The 12,522-nt window shown below is 43.7% G+C and overlaps 1 protein-coding gene across 2 annotated transcripts in view; it reads right to left on the bottom strand.

Moving 5' to 3' along the window:
* CPAMD8 (C3 and PZP like alpha-2-macroglobulin domain containing 8) overlaps window positions 1-11,221 on the bottom strand; it is a 65,712-nt gene extending 54,491 nt beyond the window's left edge. For both annotated transcript variants that reach the window (XM_034437559.3, XM_060694131.2), the window contains exons 1-6: window positions 10,577-11,221; window positions 7,189-7,340; window positions 5,020-5,042; window positions 2,783-2,948; window positions 2,624-2,676; window positions 1,362-1,379 (exon numbers count right to left, since the gene is read on the bottom strand). In XM_034437559.3, the coding sequence (XP_034293450.2) occupies window positions 1,362-1,379; window positions 2,624-2,676; window positions 2,783-2,948; window positions 5,020-5,042; window positions 7,189-7,340; window positions 10,577-10,662 (498 nt within the window). In that variant the 5' untranslated portion in view covers window positions 10,663-11,221. The remainder of the gene's footprint in view (window positions 1-1,361; window positions 1,380-2,623; window positions 2,677-2,782; window positions 2,949-5,019; window positions 5,043-7,188; window positions 7,341-10,576) is intronic.
* Window positions 11,222-12,522: the final 1,301 nt, after the last annotated feature.

Raw genomic sequence — 12,522 nt, 5'->3', positions numbered from 1 at the left:
AGGGTGAACCTATGAAACGTGTGTCAAAAGTGACATGCCACAATGTTTTGGGTGACATGGCAGCATTCACCAGCAGAATAACATAATAACACAGTTGGAAGGGACCTCCAAGATCTTCTAGTCAAACCCTCTGCTCAAGCAGGAGACCCTACAGCATTTCAGACAAATGGCTGTCCAGTCCCTTCTTAAAAACCTCCACTGATGGAACATCCACAACTTCTGAAGGCACCCAACAACTACCGTGTTTCCCCAAAAATGAGATCCTGTCTTATATTTTTTTGAACCCTGAAATAAGCACTTGGCCTTATTGCCATGCGCTCAAAAGCCCAATTGGGCTTATTATCAGGGGATGTCTTATTTTGGGGAAAACATGGTATTTTACTTATTTATTAAATTTGCTTGCCACCCATCTTGCCACAAGGCGAGAACATTAAACTATCCTTGAAACCATGCCCATACTTTTGTGATTTTGAGGGGCTATGGGGGCCACATAATAATGTTGTGTGTTCTTGTGCAGCCTCTGAATTTTCTGGAAGTTGTGTGAGAGGGCAGTGCTCTTGTGCGGCCTCTGGACCCTCAGGAAAATCACGAGAATGGGGCATGCTTTCGTTCAACTTTCAGAGGCATCAGAGGCCATGGAAGAGTCTTCTCCAAAGCTACTTCAAAAACAAAGGCCTCATGAGATCTGGAGGAGCCTCATGTAGGCCACAGGGGCCTCTCAACAGAAAGAGAACACTGTCCAAAGGTAAACCACACACTATGGGGAATGGTGCGAGGTGACCTTTTTGAGTGACAGTGGTGGAGCTAGGGCTCAAGTCAATAACCAGGCCTCTATCTACTTTGGGCTAAAGCTCAACGCTGCTGCCAACTGCTACTGTTCAGGGTATCTCAGATGAGGGTGGGGGGAGACAGAGAATTGTTTCTCTTAAGTTCAGGGGGTCCCATGTTAGCAAAATCAAGTTAGGCATTTTCCACATTTCTGACACAACAAGCCCAAAAGTTTCACCATCACTGGCCTGTGCCAAACAATTCCTTGAAAATGATAGTGAAGGTAATTGGGCCATTGTGTTCATTAACTTTTTAACGGGAAAATTAATTCCTCAAGAAAAGCTTTTATAGAATTTTGAAGGTATTGTGCATGTGTGTGTGGAGGGGAGAAATCAGGGCATCCACTGGAGGTCAAAAAAGTCAAAATGGCATTTTGCCATCAAGACCTCATTCCCTTTTTTATGGGCATTGCACATACAATGCTTTAAAAGGGGGGAGGGGGTCCTTCCATCTTGATTTTATCAATGCCTCTGTAGACACCCCTGAAGAAAATACTCAAATGGTTTGGTCTTTGGGTCCCGATAGATACTCACCAACACATAAGCTTCAATCTGAAAGAAAACAAAGAGAGAATTAAATAGCTTTATGCCGCTAGGCGTTGTGGCACTAAACCCAAGCTTATTTAATTATTTTGTTTTTAAAAAACTATTCAACAGCCAAAACTATTTGGGCAGTTCCTACTAAAACACTTCCAAAAAATACAATTTAAGTAAAAGCATATACAGCAAAATGTCAAATAAAAACACAACATAAACTAGGCAGTTGCAAATGGGTAACTCAAAATCTACAGCAATATGCATTAAAGTACAATTAAAACCAGGATAAAAAAGCTGGGAAAATGAAGAAGTCTTCACCTGACGTGGAAATTGAGTTTGTTTGTTTGTTCGTTTAATGTATTGAAATGCGATGCAATGCAATGCAATGAAGCTAATGTGGGCACTAGTCAAGCCTTTCTGATGAGATAATTCCATAAGTAAGGTGCCCACACATGAAAAACTCTCCCCCCTTTGTAGAGGTCCAACTCAACTCTTTGGATTGCTTTCCCATTTTCCAAAATTAGAAAAAATATCTTTGTTATGGGAAAGCGCCAACATATCTTTCCTTAAACAAATTGCTTTATTTCATCTGGCATACAGGTAGTCCTATTTAACAAGCACAACTGGAGTCAGCAACTCCATTGCTAAATGACACTTAAGTGACATATACCGGACTCTGATGTACTTACATCATCACTTCAGCTGCAGTTCTGAAGCAAATCACTGCAGGTTGTTAAGCACGACTGCAGGCCCCCAATTTGAGATTTTACTATTGACTCTGCTTATTGAAAGCCAGTTGTGAAGCACGCAAATGGTGATCCCATGACCATGAGACACTGCAACCACTGTAAATACCCCATGGTTGCAAAGCACCCAAATGTTGATTGAATGATGGTGGAGATGCTGTTCTAGTCATAAATGCAAGGATGGGTCACAAAGTTACTTTTTCAGCACCATTGTAACTTCGAATGGTCACTAAAACAGGGTAATTGTTACCCGAGGTCTACCTGTATTCTTCTCTACTCCGAGAGCAGTCTCTCAAATCTTAAGTAAAGACTAATTTCCCCCACTGGCTGTCAGCCAAGATCCTTCTCAAATGAAATGAATCTAGTCCAGTGTTTCTCAGCCTCATAAAATGTGCAGATTTCAACTCCCAGAATTGCCCAGTCAACTCCCAGAATTCTCCAGCTAGATGCACTGATCTAACCTATTTGCATGAAATACAGATTCTTAAGTCCCAAGCTTAGGGAAATCCATACCTTCTCGTTGATTGGTCGCAAATCTGGGTTCACAGTAAACAGATTGATCAGCACTAAAAAAAAATGAAGAAAAACATAATCAGGGAGAATCAAAAAGGTTCCAGCACAAAACATCAGGCTCCTGCTGACTCAATCAATGCTCCCGTGCAATGCTCTCACCTTTCTGCTTTGGCCTGTACACCGGCTTATCTGTCTGAATGAAGACTGATGCGCCCTTGCTATCAATAGTCACGGTAGTATAGTTGTGGAAGATGTAGCCCTCCTCGGCCAAGTGATGGTTGCCCCACACTTTTACCTGAGCCTGGCCCCGAAGTCCTGAGGGAACCTAGGAGACAAATCCAGGATGGATCTTGGATTTATGACTATTAGTCTTGGGCAGAACTAATTCTAGCACAGATTCTAAAATTGTTACATTGAATAAGTTCCCTGTCCTTTTTAACAGGTTGGATCAGTGTTCCTCAACCATGGCAACTTTAAGTGGACTTCAATTCCCAGAATTCCCCGGCCAGTGTGATTAGCTGGGGAATTATAGAAGATAAAGGGCACCCATCTTTAAATTTGCTAAGGTTTAGAGAAACATTAGTTCAGATCAATAGGAATGCAAACTCCAAGAAGGTTTGGCAAAGCATTTTCACGGTCAACCCAGACCTCTTCATTTTTGATTTCTCCACCACTGCTTTTCCAAACATTCACTCCACCATATTCTTTCCATGTTCTTTCTATTTCTTACTATAGGCAACACATTTTGTTTTCTTGCCTTTCCCTTCATTTTTCCAAGACAGAGAAATGCTGGATTTGGGGGATCTTCTGGGTTTTCTATCTGTGGATACAACTCTGTGGCATCACTTTAGATCAGGAACAGAGAACTTGAGTTTCCTCAAGAAATATCTGTTAGTGGTTTAAGGCTGGGCAAAGAACCTAAAGCAAGCAAAGACTAGAATCCAAAGTGGACAGGACCATACAGTCTCTTTTTTCTTACATCTTTTTTCTGTACAAAAGGGGAAGATAGTTCTTGCCATATGTCTAACACGATTGCTTGGAAAGGGTGCTTTAAATTAACCTAAAGGTTACCTATATTCATAGAGCTATAGGTAACTCATTCCTAACTTTGTTATTGGTTCTCAAAATATATCTTAAATAAAACATTTGGCTTGTAAAGCTTCAGAGAACGTTTCTCCAACCTGTCACTCTTTTGACTGGAGTTCCTACGAGCCTAGGAATAAGAAACATGGAATGTATGCTCCAAAATACCTAAAGACCAATGGCTCAGAGAAGGTGCAGAAATGGTTGAATTAACTGATTTATAAGAAAGAGTAATGAGCTTTTCTCAGCAATAATCACGCATGAGTAAATGGATAACATTCTTGGAATGAACGTATACTTTATTTGGGTGGATAGAAATTTGTTCTCGTAAAAATTGTTCATTATAAAGCAGAAAAAAACAAAAAATAATATATACCCATTATATTGTAGATGCTGTTTCTTTCCGAATGCTAGCCTAGATATTTGTATAGAAATCGACACAATACTAAGTGTGTAATCTGTCCAGCAGTTAAGATCTGTCAACAACTATATAAGTTCAGATTCCCTACTAAATTAGACAGTCAACACAACCTACTCTGCAAGATTCTAATTCCCAACAAGCAAAGCAAATGCAGTATATAAACATGCCCTAATGCAGGAACAGACTTATTCGTTAACATATTCAGACCATGGCATTCAGTTCAAATTTGGCTTCTGAAGGATCCAGAAGTGGACTGTCTGTTTAAGCAAAACAGAGCAGCTTAGTCCACATATCAGAAGCAGATCAACAGTCATTTTCAAGATTTTCCAGCAACCGCAAACTCTGCTACAACTACAAACAGCAGCAGTATTTCACTGCGGAGGCTAGGGTGAGACTGGACCAGAGCAGAGATGGTCAACGATAGGTCCACCATCTGACCTCTTGGCAATGGCTGAAGGAGTTGGTATGTGCTGCTTTGAAAGAACTCGCATTCAGAGATGCTGCCAAGGAATGTGTGGTCTTAGTCGCAGCCACACTGAAGAAATGCTGCAGTCGCTGTTGCCAAGGTTCCAGACCAAGTTCAGAGTAAACCCCATTCCTTGAGCAGCAAAAATTAATGGGACTGGCACACACTTCACTCACGCAAGCAATATTAAAACAGAGCTAAGATGAAGCACAAAAGCCTGGAAGGGGGAGAAATGCTGGAACCAACCATCCAAAGGATGTCCTGTGAAACTGATGGATTAAATGACAAAAGGAAGATTTACTTTCGGGCACAAGGATAGACAATTTTGTCTCCGGTATCCAAAAAGCGAAAAGTAGCCATTCAATTCCACAAGCTTCTATTAAGTTGCAAGTACCTGATAGTTCCAACTAAGTTATAAGAACTCACCTTAAGCTTGATTGTTCCTTTACCTGCAAGATAAAGGAAAGGGGGTTAAAAATCATTATTTTTTTTCCTACTGAAGTCCCATAAAGCTAAATATTTTGACTATTTTCCTATTTTAATACAAATGGATAACAAACCTAGCACAGATATTCAGCAAAAATATAACATGTGTTTGTTCTGGCTATAATTGCCAGTTCAGCTGCAAGATGCCAGGAAGTCAACAAGTCTTGGCAAAAAAAAACCCCCAAGGTTCACGATTACTCTTGGCATGAGCATCACCTCTCAACTGTGAATCTCAGAAGGACAGGGTGAGGGCTCAGCCACATGTTCAAAGCACCCCACTCTGGAGATAGGGATCATGGTGATATTCCTGAGTTAAACTCTTAATAACATGAATGTCAAATCCAAGAGGCCTGTGCTGCAGCTTCAACTTGCCCATAAATGCTGTTTACAATCACTGGAAGAAGAAAGGACACGCAAGCCACCTTTTGTGGGACACAAACAAGAGTCGAAAGCAGCTGTTTGCGGCAAAGATGACAACAGAAAACAGCTGCTATCAACAAAGCCTTTTGGATGAATGCGCTACAATTTTAAAGCTTCTTCAGTTCTCATACGGTTGTGAAAAATTCTGCTGGCATACGACACTTAGATAATGGAATTACTTATAAAGTACATGATTCACTTTGAAATGGTACATTTCAAGGGTATTTTTAAATAATTGACATACAAGCAGCCAAAGAAAGATGCTCCGTGGCTTTCCGGTTTTAATTTCAGGAATGTTGGCCTGCATAATAGTAGAAGATTTGTTGGTGATCTCTACTTTTTGAATTACTGTATGAGTCGCAAAAGTATTTAAATTTTAATGGCATCTTCTTTCCCAGAACTGGAAGACTGATTTCGGGACCTCAAGCATCCTTACAGAAAATGAATTACAGCAAATTCTTTAAAAAAAGGAATTAAGTGAGGGAGACGTATCTGGGAATAGGGTTTAACGTTTTAGGCTATAATCCCATGCCTGATTCTCTGAAAGTAACGCCCATTAAGAACAGTAGGACTTATTTCTGGAAAAAAAAAGCAAAATATTTTTTTTGCTTACTGTTTTTTTGCAAAATAATTTACCCATTTCAGTTTAGACTTTTGTTACACAATTATACCCTTGACAACCATACTATGTGGTAAAGTCACACTTCTTCATAAACTGACATTGCTAATATTTGACTTTCTGAATATTGCTACCTACTTCTAATTTTGCATTAAGGACATTAGAAGAAATATAGAACTGACAAAATGGTACAAGTAGCTATAAAAACATCTAAAACCCTAGTCCTTTGCAATCAGGAAAACTTACACTAAATGAACTGCTGAGCTTGTATTATTAGTATTTTGTAACGATGTGCTGTTGTTGTTATTATAATGATGGACTTGCAGTAAAAAACAGAAGCATTCAGGCAAAGGATGAATTAGGGTATGAACACAACAAATTAGGTATCAGATATCCAAGTTTCTCAGCCTTGGACCCTTGAAGATATGTGGATTTCAATTCCCAGAATTCTCCAATCAGCAAAGTTGGCTGGGGAATTCTAGGAGTTGAAGTCCACCCATGTCCTTAACAAATTCAACAATTTTTCCTTGATGAATCCAAACAGCTTTGCTCTACTACCATGTTTTCTCAAAAATAAGACCCGGTCTTATTTTAGTTTTTGCCTTCAAAAGAGGCATTAGGTCTTATTTTTGGGGATGTCTTCTACTGTTGCACCTCGTGGTGGTGGCAACAACAGCCCCGCCCACCAGGAACCCATGTGGTTGCTGCCGGCCCACTTCTTCTGCAACCGCTTGCCACCGCTTGCGTGCTGCATCCCCGGCCTCCATTTTGCCATCAGAGGCCTTCAGGAAAGGCCTCTACAGCTGAGAAACGACCTCCGGATTGACGCACACAGCTCCCTGGCCTCTGTTTCACTGTCAGAGGTCTTCAAGAAAGGCCTCTGAAGTTGAGAAACAAGCTCTGGATTGATGTATGCAGTGCCAGTGCCCCCAGCCTCATTTTGCCATCAGAGGCCTTTCTTGAAGGATATATGTGAAAATCAAGGTAGGGCTTATTTTTGGGATAGGTCTTATTTTCAGGGAAACACAGTATCATTCAATTATGTACTGTATACATAAATGGCAGCCTACCTAGAATTGCTCCATGGGCACGAGCCACCATCTCTCCTTTGACAACGAGTTGGATCTGGACCGTTGTCTCCCTGGCTGGATTAAAAATAGTCACACTAATAGATTCTTCCACACCTGATCGGAAAACAGAAGGCACCGCAATCAAGTAGCCCCTGGAAAAAGGAAAAAGTCAAAAGTCAACACTATGAAAAGAACATCATTCACAATGTGTATTTCGTAAAACAGCTCCTCCCGTCTGTAGGGATGCACAAAAGAAGAGAGGGATTGAAAAAAAAGTGAGAGAGATATCATGGCAAGGAAAAGTTGTGCTTATCTTGGAAACTATTGTACAGACTTCAGGATTATCCCACCCAAGGGATCTGGAAAAAGAAAGTTTGGTGAAAATGAAGCAGAGGCTGTAATAACCATACATTATCCCAAGGATTTTGTACAGTAACACAGATGGGAGGCAGTGCTGACATTTCTCATTTGCTATCAGGAGGAAAGGATAAAACCTGATCGATACTCTCAAAAACGGACATGACAGCTTTTCTTAAATTTCTCTCCCTCCCTCTCTCTCAAACACACACATAAAGACACACAGAGTCCAGGATGTACAAAAAGTCTGTAAAAGAACCTTCTAAAGACTATTAGGTAATAGATAGGGACTCTGAAACGTATTTCATGAGGGAGGCTGGAATTTGAGAAGCTTGTGATTGCATTAAAGGATGAAGGAAACCTGAATGGATGCTCAAGAAGTCTCGCATCCCCCTTGATCTCATTTTTTCCCCCTCTGACTAAAATATAATTCTGTGTTTATGGGAGGAATTTTAAAGGTCTCCTGTTGCTATTTAAATTGTCCTGTTGGCTCTCCTGGGCATAGTCATACTTATCAAGTTTTTGTCTATTGTTTCATTCTTCTGGCATAAGGCCAGAAGCATTCTCTATCTTCTGTTACAAGGCTAAGATAGTAAGTATTAACTACTCATAGTGCTCTCTTTAGAGCTTCACAAAAGGCTGAACAATATCCTCAGGTTCTTGCAGAATTATTTATGCCCTCCTCGTGACATCATGATATCCATCAGCTTCCCTCACTGGCTTCTACCAGCTCTCTGAAGACCCTTCATGGAAGACAGCTCTTCACGCCACACGCTTTAAAACATATTTTAACTAGTTGTTTCGTTTTGGCCCAACCCTTGGGTCTCTCTAACTGGAGATTAATAGGCACCCCAGGGGTTGAGGGTCATGCTATTTTATAGCTCCCAACCCTGTCTTTTTTCAAATTCCAAGTCTTGTGTTTCTTCCTCAGCAGGATGCATTGCCATGGAGATCCCATTACAACTGCAAAAGTTCAGATCTCCTGGGTGTGCATCATGCAGATTGTGTTGGGCATGCTAAGAACCAGGGAGGGTAGGATATAGCATGTTTTCCTCATATTACCAGGCTAAAAATACATATATTTTATTTTCTAATTGTAAATCTTTGGCTATGTTTTCCGTATCAGGAGGGGGTGGGATGGAGAGAGGAATAAAAAATACATCTGCTTCTATTAGGCAAACAGCTGTGAGTGGCCACATCCACTGTGGGCGATGATCCCATATGCAGAACACATGTAGTTTAAAATTCTTCTTCCAATATGCTGTCATAGTCTTGCAAATGCCATTGTTCTGCTCCTAAAAGTCACTGCACTTTTAAAAAAAATATATCATCACTGTTAATCTTTTTGTAAGTCGAGCATTTCTGACATTTTTTTGCTTAGGGCTTAGAGTCACACCAAGAATGCACATTGCACAGAAATGCAGTCCCAAATGCTAGGACAGCATCTGACTTGCTAACTGTTTTGACAGATCTTAAAAGGAAAAGTATTGCCTTTGGAATCTGTACAGGCTGAAGCATTTAGTCATTGAGAAGGAATTGCTAAGGCATCTTGAGAACCTAACTTTGCATCGTACCAGCTTGGTGTGCCTTTACTACATCATAAAACAATGCAAAGTTTATTAACCTTGTTTTGGGAACTGGCTTGAGAATTAGCCAATATTCACCAGTGCCCCAGCTTGTGGAGAATAGATGTGTTGCCGGGATCAAAAAAAAAATGTACAAAGAGGGTCTCAGAATTTAAAGCTTACATACTCAGCTTAGAAGCAAAATGTCATGTGCTCCTCACAAAGGAAGTGTCAGAGGCTGGTTAATACTTAACATTTGTGAAGGAGTTACAACCAAGTAGCCTGGTGTGACAAACTCGATTGTAAGGTAATGGAGGGGAGGAATAGCATGCAATGATTTGTGCATAATTTATCATAGGCAATGGTTTTTGCATAATTTATCCTGGAGAAAACAAAAGTACTTGCTCCCCACCAAAGAAATCTTGCATTTCACAAGTTATACTTTCTGCATCTTCTCCCAGAAATCTCTCTCCTTCTCGCTGGCCAATGAATGTTCACCTGAACTGAGTTTAGCTGCATATCCAGGCTCCCGTTAGCAAAGCTGCCAGATCAGTGGTGGGATTCAGCCAGTTCGCACCACTTCGGGAGAGCCGGTTGTTAACTTTCTGAGCAGTTTGGCAAACTGGTTGTTGGAAGAAATCATTAGGGCAGAGAACCGGTTGTTCAATTACCTGAATCCCACCACTGAGCCAGACCATTTTGAAACAAGGCAGCCTGGAGAACCCAACACAGTTGGTGACATGCTATAAGAAGCGCTTTTCAAATTTTACACCATTCACCCCAGAAGTGTGATGTCAAAACCCACCCCTCTCCCCTTGCTTGCTTTTCCATGCTACCACATCAGGCAAGGGCAGAATTAGGCCGGATTAATTTTTCTAAATTCAATCCCTGAATTAGACACACACACCCCGCCCCAAATCGGATTGTTTGGTTCGAAACAGAAGGAAGAAACATCAAACCCATCCCAAGTCTGAGCCTGGGAACACAGTTTTTAACATTGATTAAACTGATAACCGGTCCTGTTAAGGACAGCAAAGACGCGGTTTGGAATAAACGCAAACAGCGTGCAACTTTCTATGGACCCACAAGTCATCTCGCATAGGACCGGGCCGGTGGGGGGGGGGTGGGTGGGTGGCTGAGGGGAGGCTTTCCAAACTTTTGCGTAAAATCTGTTCGCTAAAACCGCGTGCCGTGTGAACGCGCGTGCATTGCACAAATTATAACCTTCCTCTTCGGATGCCCCGGTCCTTTGCAACCCGGAGATTTCCAGAAAGGAAGGAGGTCAGCGAACTGTCTGCATATGCCTCACGACTACCCCGGGTAAACAGAGTCCTACTCAGAGATACTCTTCCTGGCGCGGGAGGCTCGGCTTGAAAGGCGGAGAAGGAGCGAGGCGGAACGGAGCCGTTGCTCGGTGCGCTTTGTTCAGGGAACGGCATCCCGAGGGCTGCGCGTAGCTTACTCACTGCCTGGGCGGGCTCGGGGCGCCGATCTCGCCGAAGCTGCACAGGGGCAGGAGCAGAAGAATCCAGCAGACGCGGCCGCCGGGCATGGCGCGCTGGGTCCGGGCGCCCTTTGTTCCCTCGGGGCGGCCGGAGCAAGAGATGGAGCGGGAAGGATGCCGAGCGCGGCAGGCAGCAGCCGCCCCGTCCGAGCAACGCCGGGCTTCTTCTCCGCAGGAGCAGCAGAGCGAGATCCCAGCGACTAGCTCAGCCTCTCGCTCTGGCTGCCCGGCCCCGCAGCTCCGCCGGTGCCTTGCTTCTTCCGCGGCCCCGCCTCGATCCGGGGGCCCTGCCTAATACCCCCTCCGCCCCGCCCCCGGCACCTCCTCCGCCCGCCCCGCGCCCCTCGGCTTTCCTTGGCTTGGGGGGTCGGGGGGGGGGCGTTGCGGGCAGAGAAGGGGCGGCTGAGGACCGCCACTCCGGAGCCCGGCCGGTGTTTGCTGGCAGCTGCACGGGTTGGCTGAGGCAACAAGGCAAGGCAGGAGGGTACTGGGTTCGTTTGTGCTCGGGCTGGGCGGAGAAAAGTTTGCTCCGAGGGCTTCGGAGGCATCTTCCCCGCGCCTGCCTCGATTCCAGCGTCTGAAAGCGCTGAGCTCCTCCGCTTTCTATCGCAGCGTTTCTCAAGCTGAGCAACTTTGAAGAGGCGTGGACTCCAACTCCCAGAATTCCCCAGCCAGCATTGGCTGGCTGGGGGAATCCCGGGAGATGGAGTCCTAATCTTAAAGCTGCTGAGCTTGAGAACCACCGATGAAGGCTGCATAAACAGAGGGATAGAATCAAGATCAGGCGAAGTGTTAATACCGCTTTATAATGCCTTGGTTAAGGCCACACTTGGAATACTGCATCCAGTTTTGGTTGCCAGGATGTAAAAAAGATGTGGAGACTCTAGAAAGAGTGCAGAGAAGAGCAACAACGATGAATAGGGGGACTGGAGGCTAAAACTTATAAAGATGGTTGCTGGAATTGGGTATGTCTAGTTTGGTGAAAAGAAGGACTAGGGGTGACATGATAGTAGTGTTCTGATATCTCAGGGGCTGCCACATAGAAGAGGGAGTCAAGCCAGGGGTGAAATGCTCCCGGTTCGGACCAGCTCGGGCAAGTAGGTAGTGATGGCGGGGCGGGAGCAAAAATCCCTGCTCCCGCCCCCCATGCCCAACTGATCCCCGCGATCATCAGAGGCTTTTTTTCTTTTAAATGCTTCTGACGAGCCAAGCTCTGACAAGCCAAGCTCTGACGATCCCAGTTGAGTTGCCTGCCGATCAGGCTTAGGCCCGGCGTACCTGCAGGATCATCTCCTGCCATCCTCCCATCGTCCGATGCGCTCACCCAGAGCGGGCCTCCTCAGGGTGTCGTCAGCCAGACAATGTCGGCTGGCGGCCCCCAGGGAGAGAGCGTTCTCTGTAGGAGCGCCGACCCTCTGGAATGGCCTGCCCACCAGCCTCAGGACAGCCCCTGACCTTCCGCCATGAATTGAAGACGTGGCTTTTTCACCAAATGGGCTGAATCCATAGGGGTGATTTTAAATAATTTTAATTAATTTTAATTAATTTTAAATTGGTTTTAATGTTTATGTAATTTTTTGTTCGTTCTTGTAAGCCGCCCTGAGTCCTTCGGGAGAAGGGCGGCATATAAATTACACAAATAAATAAATAAATAAATAAACTTAGTTTGGATCGTCAGAGCCATTTAAAAGAAAAAAACCTTTTTTCTTTTAAATGGCTCTGACGATCCAAGCTCTGACAATCCCAGCTGAGTTGACGATCAGGCAACTCAGCTGGGATCGTCAGAGCCTTTTGAAAGCATTTTTTAAACATGGTTTTACATGTAAAAATGGTTTGAAAAGTAAAAAAAAAAAATTGGCCACGCCCACCCAGTCACATTACACCCCCCCACCAAGCCACGTCCACAGA

Source organism: Pantherophis guttatus, chromosome 1 (assembly GCF_059756535.1).
Source record: "Pantherophis guttatus breed Tessera chromosome 1, ASM5975653v1, whole genome shotgun sequence".
Lineage (NCBI taxonomy): Eukaryota > Metazoa > Chordata > Lepidosauria > Squamata > Colubridae > Pantherophis > Pantherophis guttatus.
Note: the sequence above shows the minus strand (reverse complement) of the source record. Positions and strands in the feature narration are given on the sequence as shown.